Raw genomic sequence first — 20,018 nt, 5'->3', positions numbered from 1 at the left:
AAAACCGAGAAGTAAGGATAAAATAAATCACAACTATTTTATGATATACACTGTAATATCATGTTAGTTTAGACAGAACTAAATAAATTTAAGGAACTTCTGGGGACTTTGAAAATCAGTACATTGAAAAATCACTCTTTGGCACCTGAAAATTAATTTAAAAAAACAATCTGTATCACTGTTTTTCACTGTTATTATAAGTTTTAATAATATGCACATGAGGAAGTATAGGTAAGTTACACTTCAAGACATGAATTTAAAAGTGTTCTAGAAAACTTTTTAGAGAGCATGGATACAGAAGAGTGCCCATAAAATTTGTCTCTTTCTAGCAGTGTTTTATTATGTCTTAAAATTATTTATTAGGGGAGAGAAAAACAGCTTCTGTTAATTATTTATTAATATTAAAATATTGATGAGCATTGCCCAAATGTACCGGGATTCCAGCTGGTGCACTGGGGTGAAACTGTTGAAATGGGGCCAGCACGAGGTGCATATATTAAAAGAGCAGAACAAATGACTTAACAGGGGCCTAAAAGCAGCAATCAGAAAAGGTTCATTTAACTTAGAGATGACACAAGCTTTGAGCAATTGCCTCTCCTTAAGTAAGTGTGGAATTACAAAAGGCTATTTATTACAGTCCAACAGGGCTCCGCAGCTCGCTCAAAAGCCTTTGAAGAATTTAAACAGTTATAAAGTCTTGCTCAGCGTAGAGGCAGTAAAATTTGGGCAGATCCCCAAAACAGCCTGCAAAGCTTTCATGAAAAAGTTAATACAACCTTCGCCACAATTGTTCTTTGAAATGAATTACTTTCTCTTTCTCTTTAAGGAGAGACGTTATACCTGGTCATTTTGAAAGCTTCTTTGAAAATGTATTTTAAGTGTTAGGGGAAATAAATCATATTCAAGGTGATATGGAATGAATGTAGGGTCTCCATGGGTTTACCAGGAAAGTTTTCCAACATTCAGCTCCTTTGAAATGCCCTGCAAGCATACTTTAGTTACTCTAGAATGGGTTTACCTTAGCAGGAAAATTTGTGATATTTCTCTATTATTTGTGTAGAAAGCAAAATTTGGATCCAAGGACATTGGGGCAGAAATTTTTCTACTAGCAATTGGATAATGAATTGATTTTTCTAAGTATTAGAATAAATAAAAAGAAAATAATTCTCCATAATTTAACAAATATATTATTTATGACTCAGTGATACATTTATAATTTTTGAGTATGTTTATAAAATTTCAACTAAATATAACCAAAATAAACTACCCTTTGCTTATAATCAATTTCAGAGCAGCAAACCACCCCAGGGTGAGGGATAGGGGTGTTGTGAGGCCATTTTGGGTGTAACACAATAATATTGAATAAAAGAAAAGCAAACATGAGTGGAAAATGATGTTTCATGAAAGGATATTAATTGCTAATGGGGACAAAAGGTAAATAAGAAAATGAATTTACTTTTCCATCAGAAAAGCAAGACCTACATTTTTCCTTGGCAATCAATCAAAGTAATGATGCTTTAATTACAAAAGATTTCATAAGAATATTTTACAAGTAATAGAAATAGAAGGATCAGAAATTTATTGCAACAAGGTCTTCATTTAGGTTTACATTTTCCAATAAAGTGTCAGAAGGCAAGCTTAATGAAATGATTTTTAAGTGTGGAATAAAAATTAAAGGCATTTATAAACTGGAATGATTTAAATGAGAGGCTGGGCATACAAAAGTTGGCATGTGATCATCACAGAAACATCAAATCAACAAATCTGATAGCTGTTGTGAGAAATACAAACACACTAGGTTCTAATAGTCATTGATTTGAGAAAAAAATATATAAGAAAATAGGTCCTTTAGCAATGAAAACAACTCAACTATTAATGTACTTAAGAATTTTTTATTTTTTTCATGTTTGCAATTTATTTTCCTGTATTCCATTAAAGCAGAATGGTGCTGAACCCCAAATGAGATATTTCGGTTGGCCAGTTTACCAAGTTTGAGATTTGAAACCAGAAGTGCATTGATGGAGAGCACGTGTTTTTTCTTTTTAATGGAAGGATTTGAAGTAGGATATCACTTAAAATATATGTAATCTTCCATTAGAAATGAAGGTGACCCTATAATATCTGATCCAAGCAGGTGGTTTTTTTATTCATATTCTGTACTTTTGATAATGCATAGTGATACGTAATAACTATTGAGTCACCGCCCAATAACAAAGTTCAAAATATAGCTTGAGAGCTGTGGGACAATAGGAAGTCATTTCCTTGGTAGTTCTTATTAAATATTTTTAAAGAAATAAAAAATGTAAAAGCAGATTATTACATTTTCCTGATATATATTTTTACTCATGAGAGATTGTTGTCAGAAGTCAAGGTATGTCTTACTATATGTCCTAAATCCTGTCTATTTTACAATACACTAAATATTATTATTACCTATAGATACCATGGGACTCTTTGTGAATAATGGCTTCCAGTCCTCTTACAGAGTTGCATATGAAAATGTTATCAATGAGCTGAAGAATCTGGAATTAATAATTTTGCAACATTATAACAAATAGGTAGTCCTGATGTTTTGTTCTTAGTTTAATATATCAAATATATTTCATTGCTTACATTAGAGTAGCAGATTGAAAACATCTGCTCACTTGCCACTATTCCACCAGCAGCTGAAAATCTCAGCTCATTTTCCATAGGCCTGTATGTACCAGGGCTATAATCCAGCTGCTGAGGCTTGATATGGGGCCAGATTAATACTCAAGAGCCTTTGAAATGGAAATAGTGTTTTCTTGCCAAAAATTTGAACAATGATAGACTCCGTTTGCTGTTCCCTTCACTCTCCTCTCTTCTTTACCACCTTCACAACCTGATTAACTTGCCCCCTCCTATGGTCCCTTCCATTCTGTCTTTACAGCTCCGTCACCTGTCATGACAATTAAGAAGGACCGGACATCGGGAAACAGCATCTCTTTATCCTGGCAAGAACCCGAACACCCTAATGGGATCATATTGGACTACGAGGTCAAATACTATGAAAAGGTGGGGAGCTGAAGCGATGGGGTTGGGTTGTGCAGGAGAAGAGGATACCTACTCATGAGCTGTGCTCTTGCAAAGAAATGAATGGCATTGCTGAGAAGTAGTAGGGCTTTGTTTAAATCCGTGGTCATGTGGTACCTTTGACTTATATGTAAAGACAGGTTCAGAAATTATTCATAGAATATCCCCCATTCTACTTCAATGAGCCACAGCAGAGATGTTACTACCAAACTAAAGACATCTAGTTATGGTATTAGAAATGGCAGTTATGGCCGTGGCTGTTTTGGCTTAGTGGTGAGAATGTTGGCTCTCGCACTGAAGAAAGGTCCTGGGTTCAATCCTGGCCAAAGGCATTCATCTCGGTTGTGGACTCCATTGCAACCCTGGTCGGGGCTCCTGAAGGAGGCAACCAATTGATGTGTCTGCCTCACATCAAGGTTTCTCTATCCCTCTCTCTCCTTCTCCTTTCCTCTCTCTGAAATCAATAAAGATATATTTAAAAAAACACACAACTTGTTGCTCTACCAACTATTTCATAGTGATTCCTTAACCCATTGACAAACTATTCATTAGTTCATTGCCTTAAATCATCATTAGTTGACCTGCACATTCACGTGCATTTTATTCAATACAGAGAGGAACATTGAACTAATAATAAAGCCCCTGTATTATTACTGAACTAACGAAGAAAAGCTTTCTTGACTTTGTACAAGACAATTTAGAAGACTGGAGTTGGTGTGTAAGTCTGCCTCACATCATAAAATTGTGGTTCAGTAATGAAATTATAAAAAATAGGTGCATGGTTCTTTATAAGTAGAATTTAAACCATGATATTTCATCACTAAATAACACTTATTTCTCCCTGGTTGTAAATTATGGTGAGGTTTGAAAGCAAGATGTATTCAAACCTTGTCATAAAAGTTGGGTGGTTGTATAGCTACTAATATGAATACAACATATTTGTGTATTTGTTGCACTTTACAAAGTATTGTAAACTGAGTTAAAAATAAATTGTGCATTATATAGTCATTTATATTTTATAGAACACTTCTACATATATTATTTAATTGAGAGCTGTTGGAAAATCCTATGAAAGTGGGCAAATAGGCTTTTTTCACAAATAAGAAAATTGGGAGTCAGTGAAGTTATTTGAGTTTCTCACACCCTCCCTGCTAATAAACATTAGGTCTCTGTTTTGAATCCCGGCAGCCATGACTCCTCATCAGTAAGTTTTTCCCTGTATTACCTGCCTCCCCCTACACAACAATGGACCTTTAGAGACATGAGAATTAGTGGTATGATCAGTTGCACAAAAGGCATAATGTATGAACATTTCTTTGCAAATGTAGGTATATTTTTATTGAAGTTAACCTATTTCACAAGCATGATGCCATTTTCTTCTTACCGCCTTCCCCCTCCCCCGCCACACACAGAAAAGGTGTATCTCTTCTCATTAAAAAGAAGCGAGGCCTAATGAACTTCAGTGTGCCAAATCATAGTATAAATAAGTTATCTCCTGGCTTTCAGTGATCCTGTACAGTACTGGGTGCTGTCAAATACTCATCTGATCATGATCTTCTGTTTTTGAAAAGTGTGATGAAATAACCTGTGGAAACAGGAGAATCCATGTTACAGATGATGCGACAAAATAAAATAAAAAAAGTAGTGATGAGCTAGTTCAGAAGGGGTTAAATCAGCAGGACCACAAAGCACCCATCCTTTAGAGCTATGGGTATAGATCTAAAAAGTATAATGAATCTACATTCATATCTTTTGCAAATATAAAAAACATTCTGAACTTATTTTATACTCCACCAACAAAGCACAGTACACAAAGTTATTTTTAAACAATATTAACCAATGCAGGAAAAAAAAAATGGCTAAATGTACTTACTGTTTCCTAGGCACTTTAAATTTTGATATATACATGTAATATTATTCTATATATATGTATATAAGTATTTATAGCACACATACCTAAATTTAAAAATTATTTCCCTATATATGATGCTTAGAAATATTGTTTTAGTCGATTTTAACCTCTGTGAGAGCTATTTCATTAACAAATGAAATATTTTTTCTATAAAATAAATATATTTGACTCTCTTCATTATTAAGGATATCAACTCCAAGTCTATCTAATATATAACTAGCATCTTTAACAAAAAAGTATGTGTAACCTACAACGTTATTTCTGCAATGCTCTATCTAGTGTCAGTTGAGGATAAGCACTATTCCATCTTACTCGCTCCAGGCCCACCCGAGATACAGGGACATTTCACAGTCACTCAAAACCAAGCTATCCATAAAGTGCTCAGGATGTTAGAGGAAAAAAATGTAAATCTATGTAAATCCAATTTCTGTAAACAAAGCTTGACACAAAATGTCTTTATTATTAACATGTAGTGAGAATCTGTTAATGTACAATGTGAATCTCCTGGAGGAGATTTCTTTTTTTAAAAATATCTTTATTGATTTCAGAGAGAGGAAGGGAGAGGGAGAGAGAGAAACATCAATGATGAGAGAGTCATTGATCGGCTGCCTCCTGCACGCCCCACACTGGGGATCGAGCCCGAAACCCGGGCATGTGCCCTGACCGGGAATCGAACCCCGATCTCCGGGTTCCTAGGTCGATGCTCAACCGTTGAACCACGTCCGGCCGGGCTGGAGGAGATTCTTATGAGAAAATATTTTCATCTGGAAATTTTTGTTTCTACGTTCAATACAAATACAACACAACTCAGTTGCTGCTGAGAAAGTTATTATTGTAGAGCTACATATAGAACTTTGATTTTTTTAAGTTTAATATTTTATAATCGATAGACTATTTCCTATCTGAGAATCAGTGGGGCATGTTTATTAGGTTTAATTCAAAGGGATATTTTCTTCTTTGTAAATTTATTCTTTTAATTAGGTTGAAAATTTTAGCCTTGGCTTTGAAGAGAACAGATTTTTGCTCAGAGATTCACTATTTGATAAGAATGAAAACTAACTTTTCTGCTTTATATGCAGCACACAATTCATTATATCCAGATTAGTAAACTCGAAATATTTTTATCTTTAAAAATGCCTTCAGAGAGTGAAATGATTATCATGTCTCTTTTATCTGCCTATGCTCTGTATAAAATTTTAAAATAATTGGTTTTAAATGATTCACCTTTTTACCATTTGATACATTATAAAGATTTGATTTTAACGTGATCTTTCTTACCTCAAAGCAGGAGCAAGAGACAAGTTATACCATTCTGAGGGCAAGAGGCACAAATGTCACCATCAGTAGCCTCAAGCCCGACACTACGTATGTATTCCAAATCCGGGCCCGCACAGCAGCCGGCTACGGGACCAACAGCCGCAAGTTTGAGTTCGAAACCAGTCCAGACTGTATGTATGATTTCAATGCAGTGTCATGTTGGGGGGGGGGGCTATGTTGCAAAGGTGTGTCTGATCATTCATTCTCACTCTCCCTAAGTTTTAACTGAGTGCGATACGTTGAAAGTATATTGCTTGGAACATTTAAAAATTTGCATAACATTGGGCCTGGGTATTTATGTTTGGATATGCATTGTAGTTTTTCCACCCTTTTACAAATCAAATATATTATAATGTCTGGAATGCTTCTAGTTTTCTATTAGTCGTAAAATGCTTTCAGGAGCATTAAGTAGTATGGTAACACACTTCCAGTACCTGCTAATCCAGATATTCCAGGTTCATTGAATGATTCAATTAGTCACCAAAAAACCTTTCTGATCCCTGAGAGTCTTAATTTTGTTTAAATCTTTAACTCAGTCAACCTTGTATCACTTGGAGATTAAGGATTTTCTAAAATCTGATTTATCATCTCATTCACATTCACAAACTATTTAGATAGTCCCATCTGTTTGACCCCAAATGTGGCTAAATTTGGTCTAAAATTGACAAACATTATCCCAATAATATCCTCTTTTTCTCTGAATGCATTTGCTCATAATAGAAGAGCTCTCTGCTAAAACATAATTTTTAAAAAGATAAAATCGTGGCTATGGTACTAATATAAAGTGAACACAAGCTAAAATTTTATTTGACCTAATTAATGAAACTAATAAAAGATTAAAATTGGTTCAAAGGAGTATTTGGAGAATAGATACATATACACACATATACAAATGTGTGTGTGTGTGTGTGTTTGTATGTGTGTAGGAAATCAGGAATACTTCAATTTAATAACAGACCCCAAACTGGTTAATATCCTATAGGAAAATAAATGTAATGAGTGGGATTATCTCATCCACAGCACACATCCATTACATCTCTATTGAATAAGTGTCACTCTAATTGTAACAGAAAAATCATATACATCACTATAACTTCTCTTCAACTTAAATTTACAGCTGTAAAATAGCTTAGAAATAATCAAAGGTGAACACCCTTTAGAAACAACTTATCCAGGAAGGATATGGTTATTCCCAGCCCTCCACTGAAAGGAAGCCCAGTAATCTCTTATGACTGTTCTAATTTATCATTTTCCCCTGGCACTTATATTTTCTATTATATAATTATGTTGTTTATGATATAAAAATCACATTGTTATTGGTATAATGATATTTTTATGCCCAAATTTTATACCGAATAGAAACATTCAGAATTAACAAAAAATTATAAACACTGTTTAAGTGATAGAGTAAATATTTTATGGCATACTTTTTGTCAGACAATTAGAAATGTGCTTATAATAACAAGCTGTACATTCCGAGAAGTACTGAGAGTCCAGTGTTCTTAGAAGTCATAGGCTCAAGCTGAAACCTGACAGTTCTATTTGGAGGAGAGCTGCTATCCTGAAATATACAAATCTCTCAAATGAACAATGTTTAAAACAAATTTAATATTTTAGATAACACAATAACAAAATATAATTGCAATTTAGCATTAGTAATTCTAAACATTTTCATATTTTTTAACTGGTACAAAGATAGTTTCTTGGTTGAAATGATTGTAGATTGTCTTTTATTAAACTTTCATATGGTTTTTAGAATTAATAACAACAAAAGCTATGTTTGATTTACCAAGATTGATCCCAAATCACAGAAATAGAAAAAGCAAATGCTTATTATATCCTGTGGTATAAATTAGGCATATTGGAGGTAGGAATGTCAGATCACCATTAGATCAACCTCTATTATATTGATGCCTTATTTTGGAATATCAACCTAATCTTGTATGTTCTTAATTAGCCCTAACCCTATCTGATCAGTAAATTTGTAAAAACAACAACAAATTCCAAAATTCTAATGTAATTACAGATTTTCCACAGATATCGCTGTGGTTGTGTCATCCATGAACTTCTAATGAGGCTTAGGGTCTAAGACTTAAGGAATATTCCATTTAAAAACTGTAGATTCTTACGATTTTAGCCAAATAAGTTTTATATTTGTAGCACTTACATTGACTGAGAGAGAGAAGATAAAAAGGGGATAAAAAGAAAAATACAAACTTTTTAACATCTGCTTCTCCAGTTATAAAAAAAAAAAGTTGAGTTGCACAGTTTGTTTTGTTAAAAAATATAAATTTACTCTTACTGCTTTACCATAGAATTCTTCCAGACTTTAAATATAGATGAAAAGTAGTGCCCATTGTTTTAAGGGAAAGGAGATAAAATCAATTCTCACTCCATTTTTTAAAATGAAAATGATATACAGTTGACCTTTGAACAGCTTGGGGGCTGGGGTGCAGACCACCTGTGTAGTCAAAAATCCACACATAATTTAAATCGGTCCTCTGCAGAGGCAGATTCCCAACCACAAATTAAAAATACGTATTCATAAAAGACTCTAAAACGTTGACTCTTCTTTGTTATATATTGATATTTAATAGATATTAAAAAAGACATGTTTAGATTTCTGTAAGTTTGCTTTTTCCTCTGGTTTTTATGTTTATAAATCACATGAAAAGTTCTTATTCATAACACACAAATATTTCTTAGTCAAGTATAGTGTATTTTAAGCTGGAATTCAGAGAACATTTTCTGAACTTGATTTATAGTAAAAGTATGGAGGCAGAGTGAAGCATATATTTTCAAAGGTGATTTAAAATGTTTTACTTTTTATATATCAGTGCTTTAAATTTACAATCACCTTCCTTGAACAGATGAGGAAACTGAGACATAGTCAGGCTAAGTAAGCTTTCTGAAGTCACACGCCTGGTGGGTGACGGGTCTAGAACCCATATGTTTATGTGACAGTATAATCATAGCATTTTAATAAACATTTTATTTGATCCTGTTCTGCAAGCTACTCAGACACTATTGTTTATTTTTATACACAGTCTATGACACAAAACTTACTATTTTTTTCTGAGATTGCATGGTGAGTAAGTGGGGTCAATGAGCCTACAATCTCCAGATTGTGGGTTACTACTGATTCAGTGCTGCTGTTTACATACTAAGGGAAAAGATGTTAAACTGAGTCATAGAAAATATAGAATGTATAAGAGTCAAAGGACTTTCCTAGAGTAAAGGCAACATCCACCGAAGCCGGGCGTACCAGCAATAAGGCAGGTTTGGGAAAGCAGACAGTCCATCTGTCTGGAAACCGTCAGTGGGCAGAAACTGTACCCTCAATAGAGTACTTATGGTGACTGAATCAATTATTATTTGTAAAGTGCTTACAATATTCCTTGGTTTACTAGGTAGTTTGTATGTGTGTGTGTCTATATAATAGTGCATAATTTGAACATCAAAGGAATTTCAAGAACAAAAATATGGCGAGTAAAGTTAAGTTTTGGAATTGGAGGATTCTGTGGATATTACTATCCAAGAAGATGAGTCCAGGAAACAATTTAATTAATAAGCACTCCTGGATGCTTCCCACCTCCTTTACATTGTTTTTAATAAGTTGGTATGCAGCAACTTTAATCTCTTAGACCCTATTATTAGAGGGCATTAAGGCACCCTGACAAAAGAGTAGAATCACTATATAGAGAATTCTGTATACCAGAATTAAACAATCTTACGTTATTTTGTAGAAAATAGCACACTTTTGCTAGTTTTTTTCACTGGGGGGATGAAATACTAAAAATATATAACATTTATTAAACACTTACTATGTGTTTGGCACTGTTCTAAGTGTTTTTGCTTTAATCCTTACATCATGTTATGTCACACAGCAAATAAGTACAAATCTATGAATTCTGGTTCAGGAGAGCGAGCTCACAAGCAGTGGATGTAGGGAGAGAAATTCGACACGATGCTACTTGAAATAGGGGGAGTGTTTTACTTGTGGGAAAACATTTAAATTGAATTTCTAAGACATGTAATAGATATCAACTTTTAACAGCATGCCATGTAAAATTATTAGACAACTTTGTAACACACTTTTTAAAAAAAATATATTTTTATTGATTTTAGAGGGAGGAAGGGAGAGAGAGAGAGATAGAAACATCAGTGATGAGTCATTGATTGGCTGCCTCCTGCACCGCCCCCCACTGGGGATGGAGCCCGAAACCCGGGCATGAGCCCTGACCAGGAATCGAACCGCGATCTCCCGGATCATAGATAGATGCTCAATCCCTGAGGCACGCCAGTTGGCACTAACACACTTTTAATCAATATTATTTGTTCAAATGTTTGCTCATTTCAGTAACAAACAATGATCTGATTTTGTATGTGCTTTTCATAGTCTCTGGGATCCATAGATATTTACAGCTAGTGGAAATGGCAGAGAAGTCTGAGTTCGTCCTGTCTTGGACAGAAAAAGAAACAGTCTGCTTTCTTCTCTCATGTTTCCCCTCCTGATTTTGCTCACCTTTATTTTTAAAACTGGCTAAGATCTACCAGAGTATTCAGAACTTGCTGCTCTCTATAAGATATGATAGTACACAACATGAAAAGCATAACAGAGAGTTATTATTCTATGTTTATGGAGATTATTGAATTGCTAAGTTAAGTTAATTGACAAATTATTCACATATCTATACCAAATGGCTAGGGATGCATCACTTCAGGTGTTTAGGAAGCAGATATTAAGACAGAATAAAGGAAGTTTTTTATGGGGAAATACAGAGGACCAGTAAAGGGGTGGAGCAGGAGTGGGCACAGCTCCTCAGACTGAGATGCACTCAGCCGTCTGTGAAGAAGGGGGGACAGGGAAGGGTGGAGGGGGAGGAGCCTCAGGCAGCAGTGTAGCTCTGAGGGTCTCCCCAATTCGGTGGGGCGCCCCCGAGTGAAGGAGCCCTGTACCGGGCAGACGCTGGCTGGCTCCAGGCCCCGTGCCACGTGCAGTCACTGAGGAAGCCTGGCCTGTGCGTGGAGGCTGCGGGGCCTGAAGGTGCAGCAGCTGGAGGCCGTCCGCCCACCGAGGCAGGCGGCAGGCAGATCCAAGCAGCACTCCCGGCACTGCCACAGTGGTGTAAACAATAGCTCGCCGGTAGGAAAGAATAAAGGGCAGCAACAGTTTATGTTACGAGTGTGCAGGCCATCTTGCAGGCCCGGAGCTCTTTTTTTAAATGCTTGGAAAACTTCTAACGGGCTATCAGCCATGTTTCTTTTTTTGCATCATTTAACTAGTCCTAAAACTGCATTATTTTAGAGAAACCTTCCAGGGATAGATTCTGATCATGTTGAGATGATGACATTGGCTTTCTCCTGGAGAGGCAATGGTGTTCAAATAACCAAATTCACTCTTCTAAGCTCTTCTTTTATACATCATTTGTTCAAGCAGCTTTACCACAAAAGGAATATAGGTTAAAGTATGAGCAAATAAAAGGGTTGTTCCAGGAACTGCATGTGTTTAGAAAGTCTAGAGATAGGACATTCATGGAGTTTGTTAGCAGATGAAGCTGGGGATTGAGACAGGGGACAGATTTTTAAGGAGCTTTACATTTTCTGCTACAGAACTTGCAAAAATTTTATGCATGAGATTATATGATCAAATTCATGGTTTAGAAAGAGTACTCTGGTTGCCAGGGAAAGGGAATGGCAATTAGGTGGAGACTAATAAGGAATTTTTCATTGTAATCCAGAAGAGAAAGACATAAACTGAGATATTTAAAAGGACTTTGTGATTAACCAGATATGGAATGGTCAGGAGAGGGGGTGGACAAGGTCATGGTCCACATCTTTGTTACCAAACCTTGTGGTCTGCAATCACCTGCATCAGCATCGCTGGGAGCTCATAAGAAATGCACAGTCTCAGACCCCAATCCAGACTCACTGAATTAGAAACTGCTTTTTCCTAAAGATACTCAAGTGGTTTGTATGAACATTGAGAGGCATTGGTATAGTAAACTTCCTGTGAAGGCCTAGATAGTAAATGTTTTAGGCTTTGTGTATTATATAGTATCTGTTGCTTCTACCCTACTTGGCTATTTATTACAGCATAAAAACAGCCATAAACAATACACAAATAAATGAATGTGTCCAGAACAGTTTTATTTTTGGACACCAAAATTTAAATTTTATAAAATTTTCATATCACAAAAGCTTCTCGTTTTGACTTTTTACAACCTTTAAGAAATGTAAAACCATTCTAAGCTCCTGAGCTATACCAAAGCTGATGGCAGGCCAGACTTTGCTCCTGGGTGATTTTTGCCAACACTTTGTGAGTGAATGAGTGATGGGCCATTTACAAAGGCAGGGAATGCACAGAGCGGTGGTATATGTTGAGGCCCATAAGACAGGTATTATACCACCTTTTAAGTAAATGGAGATATTGGAGACCAAACACCCTTTAATTAGGATGCTTTTATAATTGCATTCTGCGGAATCTTCTCTCTTCTCTGTGTTGTACTTCTGCTAACTTGTGGTCGAGCCATTGAGTTTCTTGCCACTGAGGACTGCGGAAAGCAGTCCAGCACCTTTCACACAGGAGGCACTCAAGCAGTATTTGATTGACACCATTGAAACAGAATATTTAATCTTATTAATTATAAATTTCAAGCAGAATTATAGGAAATGTCTATTTTTTATTGAAGAATTACTTCTACATTATATCAGACAGTAGCCATATTTCTGGTGAAAGCCAGATAAAAATGCCTGAACTGAGCAGATTTTCCAGGCAGGCGTTAGTGATGATGCACTGATCCTGGCCTCTAAAGCTGTCCCTCTTCCGCCTCGCAGCTTTCTCCATCTCTGGGGAAAACAGCCAAGTGGTCATGATTGCCATTTCCGCGGCCGTGGCGATCATCCTGCTCACCGTGGTCACCTACGTTTTGATCGGACGGTGAGTCCACAGCCTGTTTTCTGACTTGCTTTCATTCTTGCTTGGCTTGTTCCTGCGATCGCTGCTAAAACTGAGGTGTGGTCACTAACGTACTTGAACAAATCAGAATGTCTCCACTGGCATTCTAGATCTTTTCTCTTCCCTTTCTTTTGTTTCCACATCTTCAGTTTTTCTTTTCTTTTTTTTTCCCATTACATTCCAACCCCAGCTTCCAATACACATCCCTCCTCTTCTCTCTTTTGAACTCATTCCCACTTTTTACTTGTGTTTTTTTTCCAATGATCCCTTCACTCTTCAAATATGCACCACATTTCCCTGACGCTTTCTCACCCAGAACATGGTAACGCTGCACAGCTCCAATCGCTAACAATGGAGGCCTCACCTTTCATTCATTCTAACAGCAGTTGTTAAAAAAAAATACTATAAACACCTTCTAAGGCCATTATAAAAACTCGACTGAAGGGGTCTGCACAGTGGGGAAGCAACCCTACCTGTCTCCTCATTAGGCAGCTCTCCAGGGTCCCCAGAGAAAGGGGCTTTCTATAGAGGGTTTAGAAAATAGGAGGCCATTAAACTTTCACTAAAGCATTTAATTGTTTAAGAAAAATGCTGCGTATTTTGTGCCTTGCATGTTCTGAGCCTAGATCGTCGTTTCATGTATGTTTTCTTTCTGTGTTCTCTTTCCTTAATTTCCCTCTAGGTTCTGTGGCTATAACAAGTCAAAACACGGTGCAGATGAAAAAAGGCTTCATTTTGGGAACGGGCACTGTAAGTTTCTCAGCTGTTTCGGTGTTTTAGTTTTACCATTTCTGTTTCAGCAGTTGTTCACCTAAAACTGGGTAACTTTCCCCTGACAGAGAGACTTCAAAAGTAGTTTTATGGAAAAAGAAAATGAGCAAATTAAGTTTATTTTAAACAGAGGAGGAAATTCGTGGCCCTGCGTCAAGGCATTTCTGCCCGGCCACGTGGAAGCGGACTCAGCTAAAGCGAAGGGTGGCCTGCGCTTTACATTCGAATCGCGCACATGAGGGACTCAGGATAGTCAGCTCTGTGCAGCTGAAAGGCACAGGGTATCTTCAGTTTCCTTATTACTAGTCCTTTGTTAAAAATCTCAATAGGATCCTTTTTCCCTCCCTAGCTGCCAGGTATATATAAACAACCTCTGTTGATATAAAGTGCCTTACTCCGTTTTGTCAGCCAACCAGGAGAGCGCCTTTAGGGTAAACTGTTTATTTTGAGGTTACATGATATCCGATCGGTAGGAAAGCCAGCACTTTCCCCCCATATTTTAATAACAGCCGTTACAGTATTTTTTAAAAAATATTTTCTAATACTCTTTTAGGAAACAAAGTGTTTATGTCTAGTAAAAAGACTCATTTTTTTTTCTTCTGGTGAAACAAATCATCCCAGGTTCTTTGCTTTTCCAGACTGTGGCTCAGTTTCATGTGGCAAAGACTAATCGGTATCCTTAAAGGTAATAGCACGCTCTCCTGGAAATTAGTATGGAGAGGGACTCACGCTGATGTGTCTCAAATAATCTCAGTGTAACTAGTGTAGTCTCGTAAACATTATTTTCTTTGGCATTCACTGTGGCCTTCTACAACCATTTTCAACTTGACATGAGACTTCGTTTTCAGTCATTGGCTTTGTATCTAAAAAGTATAGCTTCAATTGTGACTCAAGTAAAAACTCGATGACCTGTTGGTAACATGCAGGAAGCATCCAGTAGCTTGAAAAAAAATGTTTTCCAAAATGTAAATGAATGTGATATTGACACAGTACCAGGGTTTACAGGGAGCATTGTTTGTTTTGTCCACCTCATTGATATCATTAGAGAATAATTCACAAAAAAGCCAAAATACTACCTTCCTAGTATCAACATTTCTCCATTTCAGATTAGTTAGGTTACGAACCCAGAAGTTCTAAAAGCGTGCATGACCCAATTACAGGTTACGTTTCTAGCTTTTTCTTCATCGTCTCACAAAACACTGAAAATTGCCATGCGTAAATTACTCAGAACAGTTACATTCCTTTGGATTAGGTTGCTTTTAATTTGTGTTGGACAATCAATGTAAATATTGTTTTTAAGGCAAAACCATAAGGATTGGGGTTTTTTTATGGGAATTATAAATCTCATGAATTTGGAGCATTGATCAATTCCTGTGTGCCAATTTTAAGTGGATTCGTTTATCACTCTGATCTGTTTTAGCTGTTGGTTTTCATGGTGAAGTTTGTTGAAACTTTAATTTTCTTCAACTGCACAATATTCTTATGATAGACAAACAAAAAAGAAATCCATTTTATCCTAGCTGCAAGGGCATAAAGTAACTTATATGCATGTCATAAACTTTCTGCGTCTTAATGCTACAGCTGGTTTATTTCAGACCATTTATTTGGTATTACCTTAAAAAGCTCTAGCTATGAACTATTCCCTCCAGCCTTGTTACAAATCCCATAATATAGCTTCAAAAGGAAAGAAATGTGTTTCACCTTCTAAGATCCTGTCCCATTGCCCTCTCTGGCTGAGCCTTTCTACTTTTTGCTATCCTTAGGGCAACTCATGCTGGTAAAATGGAAATGTAAATTATTGTGTTTGCACAGAACGAGCTGTAAAGTAGTGCAGCTTAACACGTGTGCATGTGTTTATTATCTGGTTTTCTTGACACAGCCCAGTTACTCTGTGTGTTGCCCTTAATTATTGGTGTGAGGGGATTATGGGCCTTGCATCCTGACTCACCTGATTCCTGGAATCTCTGGGGTCAGCAGTTAAAAATTAGCAGCCAAAGCCGCCACAGTGAACAAGCCATTTGACTTAGGGATGTGTGTGTGTGTTTGTATTTGTATTGTTTCCCCAAATGTCATGGGGATAGAAAAGCTATTTACTTGATTTTCATAAATCGAAATCAATTTGATTGGTTTTACTTGGGAATGATTATTTAATTCTCAGATTATTTAGTAATACATCCCTCTCTAGGGCCGGCAGGTATGGAAGGGTCATTGGAAAGCACAATTTCAAGGCTTTTTAAAGCAAGTGCTTATTTAAAATATTTGAGACATTGTTTCCAACATCTTGTTTTATGATTTTCTTTGTAAATTCTGATATTGGTAAATCTCTCACAAGTTGATTTCTATAAATTGAGCCAGAAAAGCTTTTACCTTATTTTTAAAGTTTGTGTGTGTGTGTTTGTTGAGTTTTTCTGGGGGAAAAAATGCTTGATTTTCTTCTTACGTTACCATTTTCTTACCTTACTATAAGTAGAGAAAAAGCAAAACTGATTGATCACAAATCATAGCCTCCATTTCATGTGAGTCTTTATTAAAATGTAACCAAATTGCCTTAACAAAAAAAATCCTGGCAAGGCTTTATTTTTTAACATCTTTGAGTAAGTCTATGGTTACTTTTACTGTTTTCCTTACTCCAAAGTGTTTCTTTGTATGAGAGTTTGAAAGTATAATAGATTTCCTTAATCTGTTTGCTTGTTTTAAGGGTAAAGTGCTTTTTTGTACTGATAATGCTAGGAGTTGTTTTAGAGTAGTAATAACTTATAGTAGGCCACTGTACTAAAGGGTGTCTGCTGTCTGTTTTTATAGTAAGCAATAACATTTATTATAAGGGCAAAAGCATTCAAACCAATCTGTGATCTCAAAAGAAACGGGCATTTCTGAGCCCAAATTCTGTGCCCAGGAAACCTTAACAATATTAATAATTGCGAATAGACTTTCTTACATAAAAATACTAATGACGACACTTGAGGGCACTAGCTACATTACAGGCACTCATGTTAGGCACTTGAGTAGCAAGCTTTCAAGAGCTTTCTTTTCTATGATGTCTAGCTAATTCTTTTTGCTGAACTATTCAAAATAGAACAACTTCAAAAGCTATTGCACACATAGTTTGCCCAAAGCAAGGGCAAAGGACTTGCTGCTTCCCCATTTCTGAGGGTGTTGATGCCCTAAGCGATTGATGTTCCCTCAAGTTATCTACGCTCTGCCTCGATACAGAGCAGCTACTCCTTTACATGGTCAGCGTCGGCCTGCCTTCTTCTGTGTTCTCCATTTGCTCTCTCACTCTCCCATTTCTATTTTGTTATCTCACAATCATCTGAAGAAGCAGTGAGGAAAATAGAGTTTTACCTCCCATCTCTCCTGGCCACCATTTTAAAAAAATAATGTTCATGTCTATAATTCTGTACTCAAAACCTCTATGGAATCGTTGCAGAAGTATAAATTATTATGTGGTATAACCATGGCATTCACAAAGTTATACTGCAGGTCCACAAACTGATCGTTTTGTAGCTAAACTCTGCAATCTGGACTCACAGGCCTAATGTCCACTGTGCTGAAGCCTCTCAGAACAATTGCTGTCATCAGTTTCCACACCTCTTTCATACAAACTACCACACTGACGCGAGAAACCTTTGACTACCGCAGAATGTTCAGTTGCAATTTTGCCAAAATGGTTCTTTCATTGCAAAGTGATATTAGAAAAGGTAGTCTTATTTTACTTGTTATTTTAGGATAAAATAATTATTAAATATTCTAGTGTGATCACTGAAAAAAAGATATTGTCATTAAGCAACCATGCCCCTTACTAAAACAATGTCACCAATTTTTTTTATCAACATTACCAAAATTAAAAGGAAAACCAATAATATCAGTACATATACTATGGGAGTTAAATTACAATTTCCTTTAATGTTAGAGCATGTTTATGCACTTTAATAGATCTTAGGCTCGCTTTTTAAAAATTTAGTTTTCTTTCAAAGAAAGGTTATTGAGCATTATAAATTGTTTCTAAGATGAGCCATCGTTCCAAATGATGGGAACCTAATTAATATTAAATCAAATCCAAAACAACTTTTGTCTTTGCTATTTTGATTACAGAATATCGTGAAATATTTTCACATTTAAAACAAATTATAAAGGAGGTTTATATTCAGTAAGCTATAATATGATTTATGTTTGAAATTTAGCTCCTTAGCACCATTATTAAACCTATAGACAATACTTGTCTATATATAATACCCATATCACATATACATAAACTCACAGCTTAAAATAGACCTATAATTGTGGAGGATTTTGATTGTGAATATATTTTAATGAAAGCAGAACAGTGTCAGACAGAAGACATGCCATTTTATAGCCTTTAATTAATTTATCTGTAATTACAGCACTCATCCCACCTTATGAAAACATTTCACAAACTTTTATTTCTTGTCGGCTGTGGCACTGTAATAGATACTTGGCTACTGTTTGTAGAATCATAAAGGTGCCATAGGGGGAAGGTGCTTGCTCACTGATGCTACTGGTGAAATCACTGGGCCTATACAATCTGAGCCATCTTCTCCTTGAGACCCCTCCTTGAATGTTCTTTTAGCTCCTAGTGTTTTTACAGAGAAAGCTCATTGTGGTTCCTCTTTATGTTTCATTACGGGAAACTTCTTTTATTAAGTTGCTCAACGCTTAGTCCAACCTCTGCCTGCCGATTTCTGTGTTATCTCAGAATAAACTGAAGGTTGGTGCACTTTATCATAATGGGGATTATATTTAACCAATAATGCTACAACATTTGTGCAACAAAGATTTTATAAATCTAATGACAATAATATGTTTTCATCCTTGCTTTAAACAGTAAAGCTTCCAGGCCTCAGAACTTACGTGGACCCACACACATACGAAGATCCCACGCAAGCGGTTCATGAGTTTGCTAAGGAACTGGACGCCACCAACATATCCATCGACAAAGTTGTTGGAGCAGGTAACCACCGGAACAAATCACACTGCCAACCTAGGGTGTTAGTTACAAGTTTATGACTAAGAATCAGAATTCTCCCTGATGCGCTGGCCGGGTGGCCCAGTTAGGTGGAGCATTGTCCGGGACACCAGGAATGTCAGGGCATATACCTGGGTCGCGGGTTCATTTGATCCCTGGTCATGGCCTGTCTGGGAGGCAGTCAATAGATGTTTCTCTCTCACATTGATGTTCCTCTTTCTCTCTCTCTTCTCTTTCTTCTCTCTCTAAAATCAATAAACATTCTCTGGTGGGGATTTAGAATAAGGAAAGAAGGAGGGAGGGAAGGAGGGAGGGAGGGAGGGAGGGAGGGAGGGAGGGAGGGAGGGAGGGAGGGAGGGAGGGAGGGAGGGAGGGAGGGAAAATTCTCTCTGAAATTGCTCAGGTTCTCAGGCCTAATTAGAGGGTGGCGCAAAAACAGATTTACAGTTGTTAGTACTTGAAACACAAGAGTTTATTCTTGTATTATTATTTATTAATGATTGTATCATTTTACATAGAAACAACTGTAAACCTACTTTTGCCCCACCTGTATATTGCTATGAAAAAGGACATTTTCTGACTTAGTGATCAAAGGCAAGCAACAAATAAGTAGAGTATTTAATGGGATGCAATGATTTCAAAGGTGCCAGACCTGCAGACTCACAGACCATGGCCAGCTTTTTATTTATTGAATTTCAGAGGCGGCAGCAGCAACCGCTCAGCCTTCCCATGGCTACGCTGATCATGTGTCACAAAGACCATTTCATTAAAAAGGGATAACAGGATAAAAGTGTGTTTCACTTTAAATAAGCCCACTAAGTGCAATTTTGGATCTGTAGAAAAAAGGTAATATTAGAATCCTCTTTGGAATTTAAAAAATAGACAACACAAAATCATAAATGAAACATTTTAAAAACACAAATTTCATGACAACTAGTTTGAGCAGTTAGTTTAAATAGTGTGAAGTGCTCCATCTGAATGCTTGCCTGTAACTTTATATAGTATTAATTTATTTGTGT

General features: G+C 36.4%; 1 protein-coding gene across 2 annotated transcripts in view; it reads left to right on the top strand.

The window, feature by feature from the left end:
• The window catches only part of EPHA3 (EPH receptor A3), a 319,756-nt gene that overhangs the window by 241,913 nt on the left and 57,825 nt on the right, over nt 1–20,018 (top strand). The window contains exons 6-10 of one of the 2 annotated variants that reach the window (XM_081137897.1): nt 2,912–3,036; nt 6,255–6,414; nt 13,121–13,223; nt 13,924–13,991; nt 18,859–18,984. In XM_081137897.1, the coding sequence (XP_080994023.1) occupies nt 2,912–3,036; nt 6,255–6,414; nt 13,121–13,223; nt 13,924–13,991; nt 18,859–18,984 (582 nt within the window). Of the gene's footprint in view, nt 1–2,911; nt 3,037–6,251; nt 6,415–13,120; nt 13,224–13,923; nt 13,992–18,858; nt 18,985–20,018 lie in introns of both variants that reach the window. The other variant, XM_081137896.1, reaches the window with a different exon arrangement.

The sequence above is a fragment of the Miniopterus schreibersii genome (assembly GCF_964146895.1).
Source record: "Miniopterus schreibersii genome assembly, chromosome: 5".
Lineage (NCBI taxonomy): Eukaryota > Metazoa > Chordata > Mammalia > Chiroptera > Miniopteridae > Miniopterus > Miniopterus schreibersii.
The sequence above is the reverse complement of the archived record's forward strand: the minus strand, read 5'-3'. Positions and strand labels throughout refer to the sequence as shown.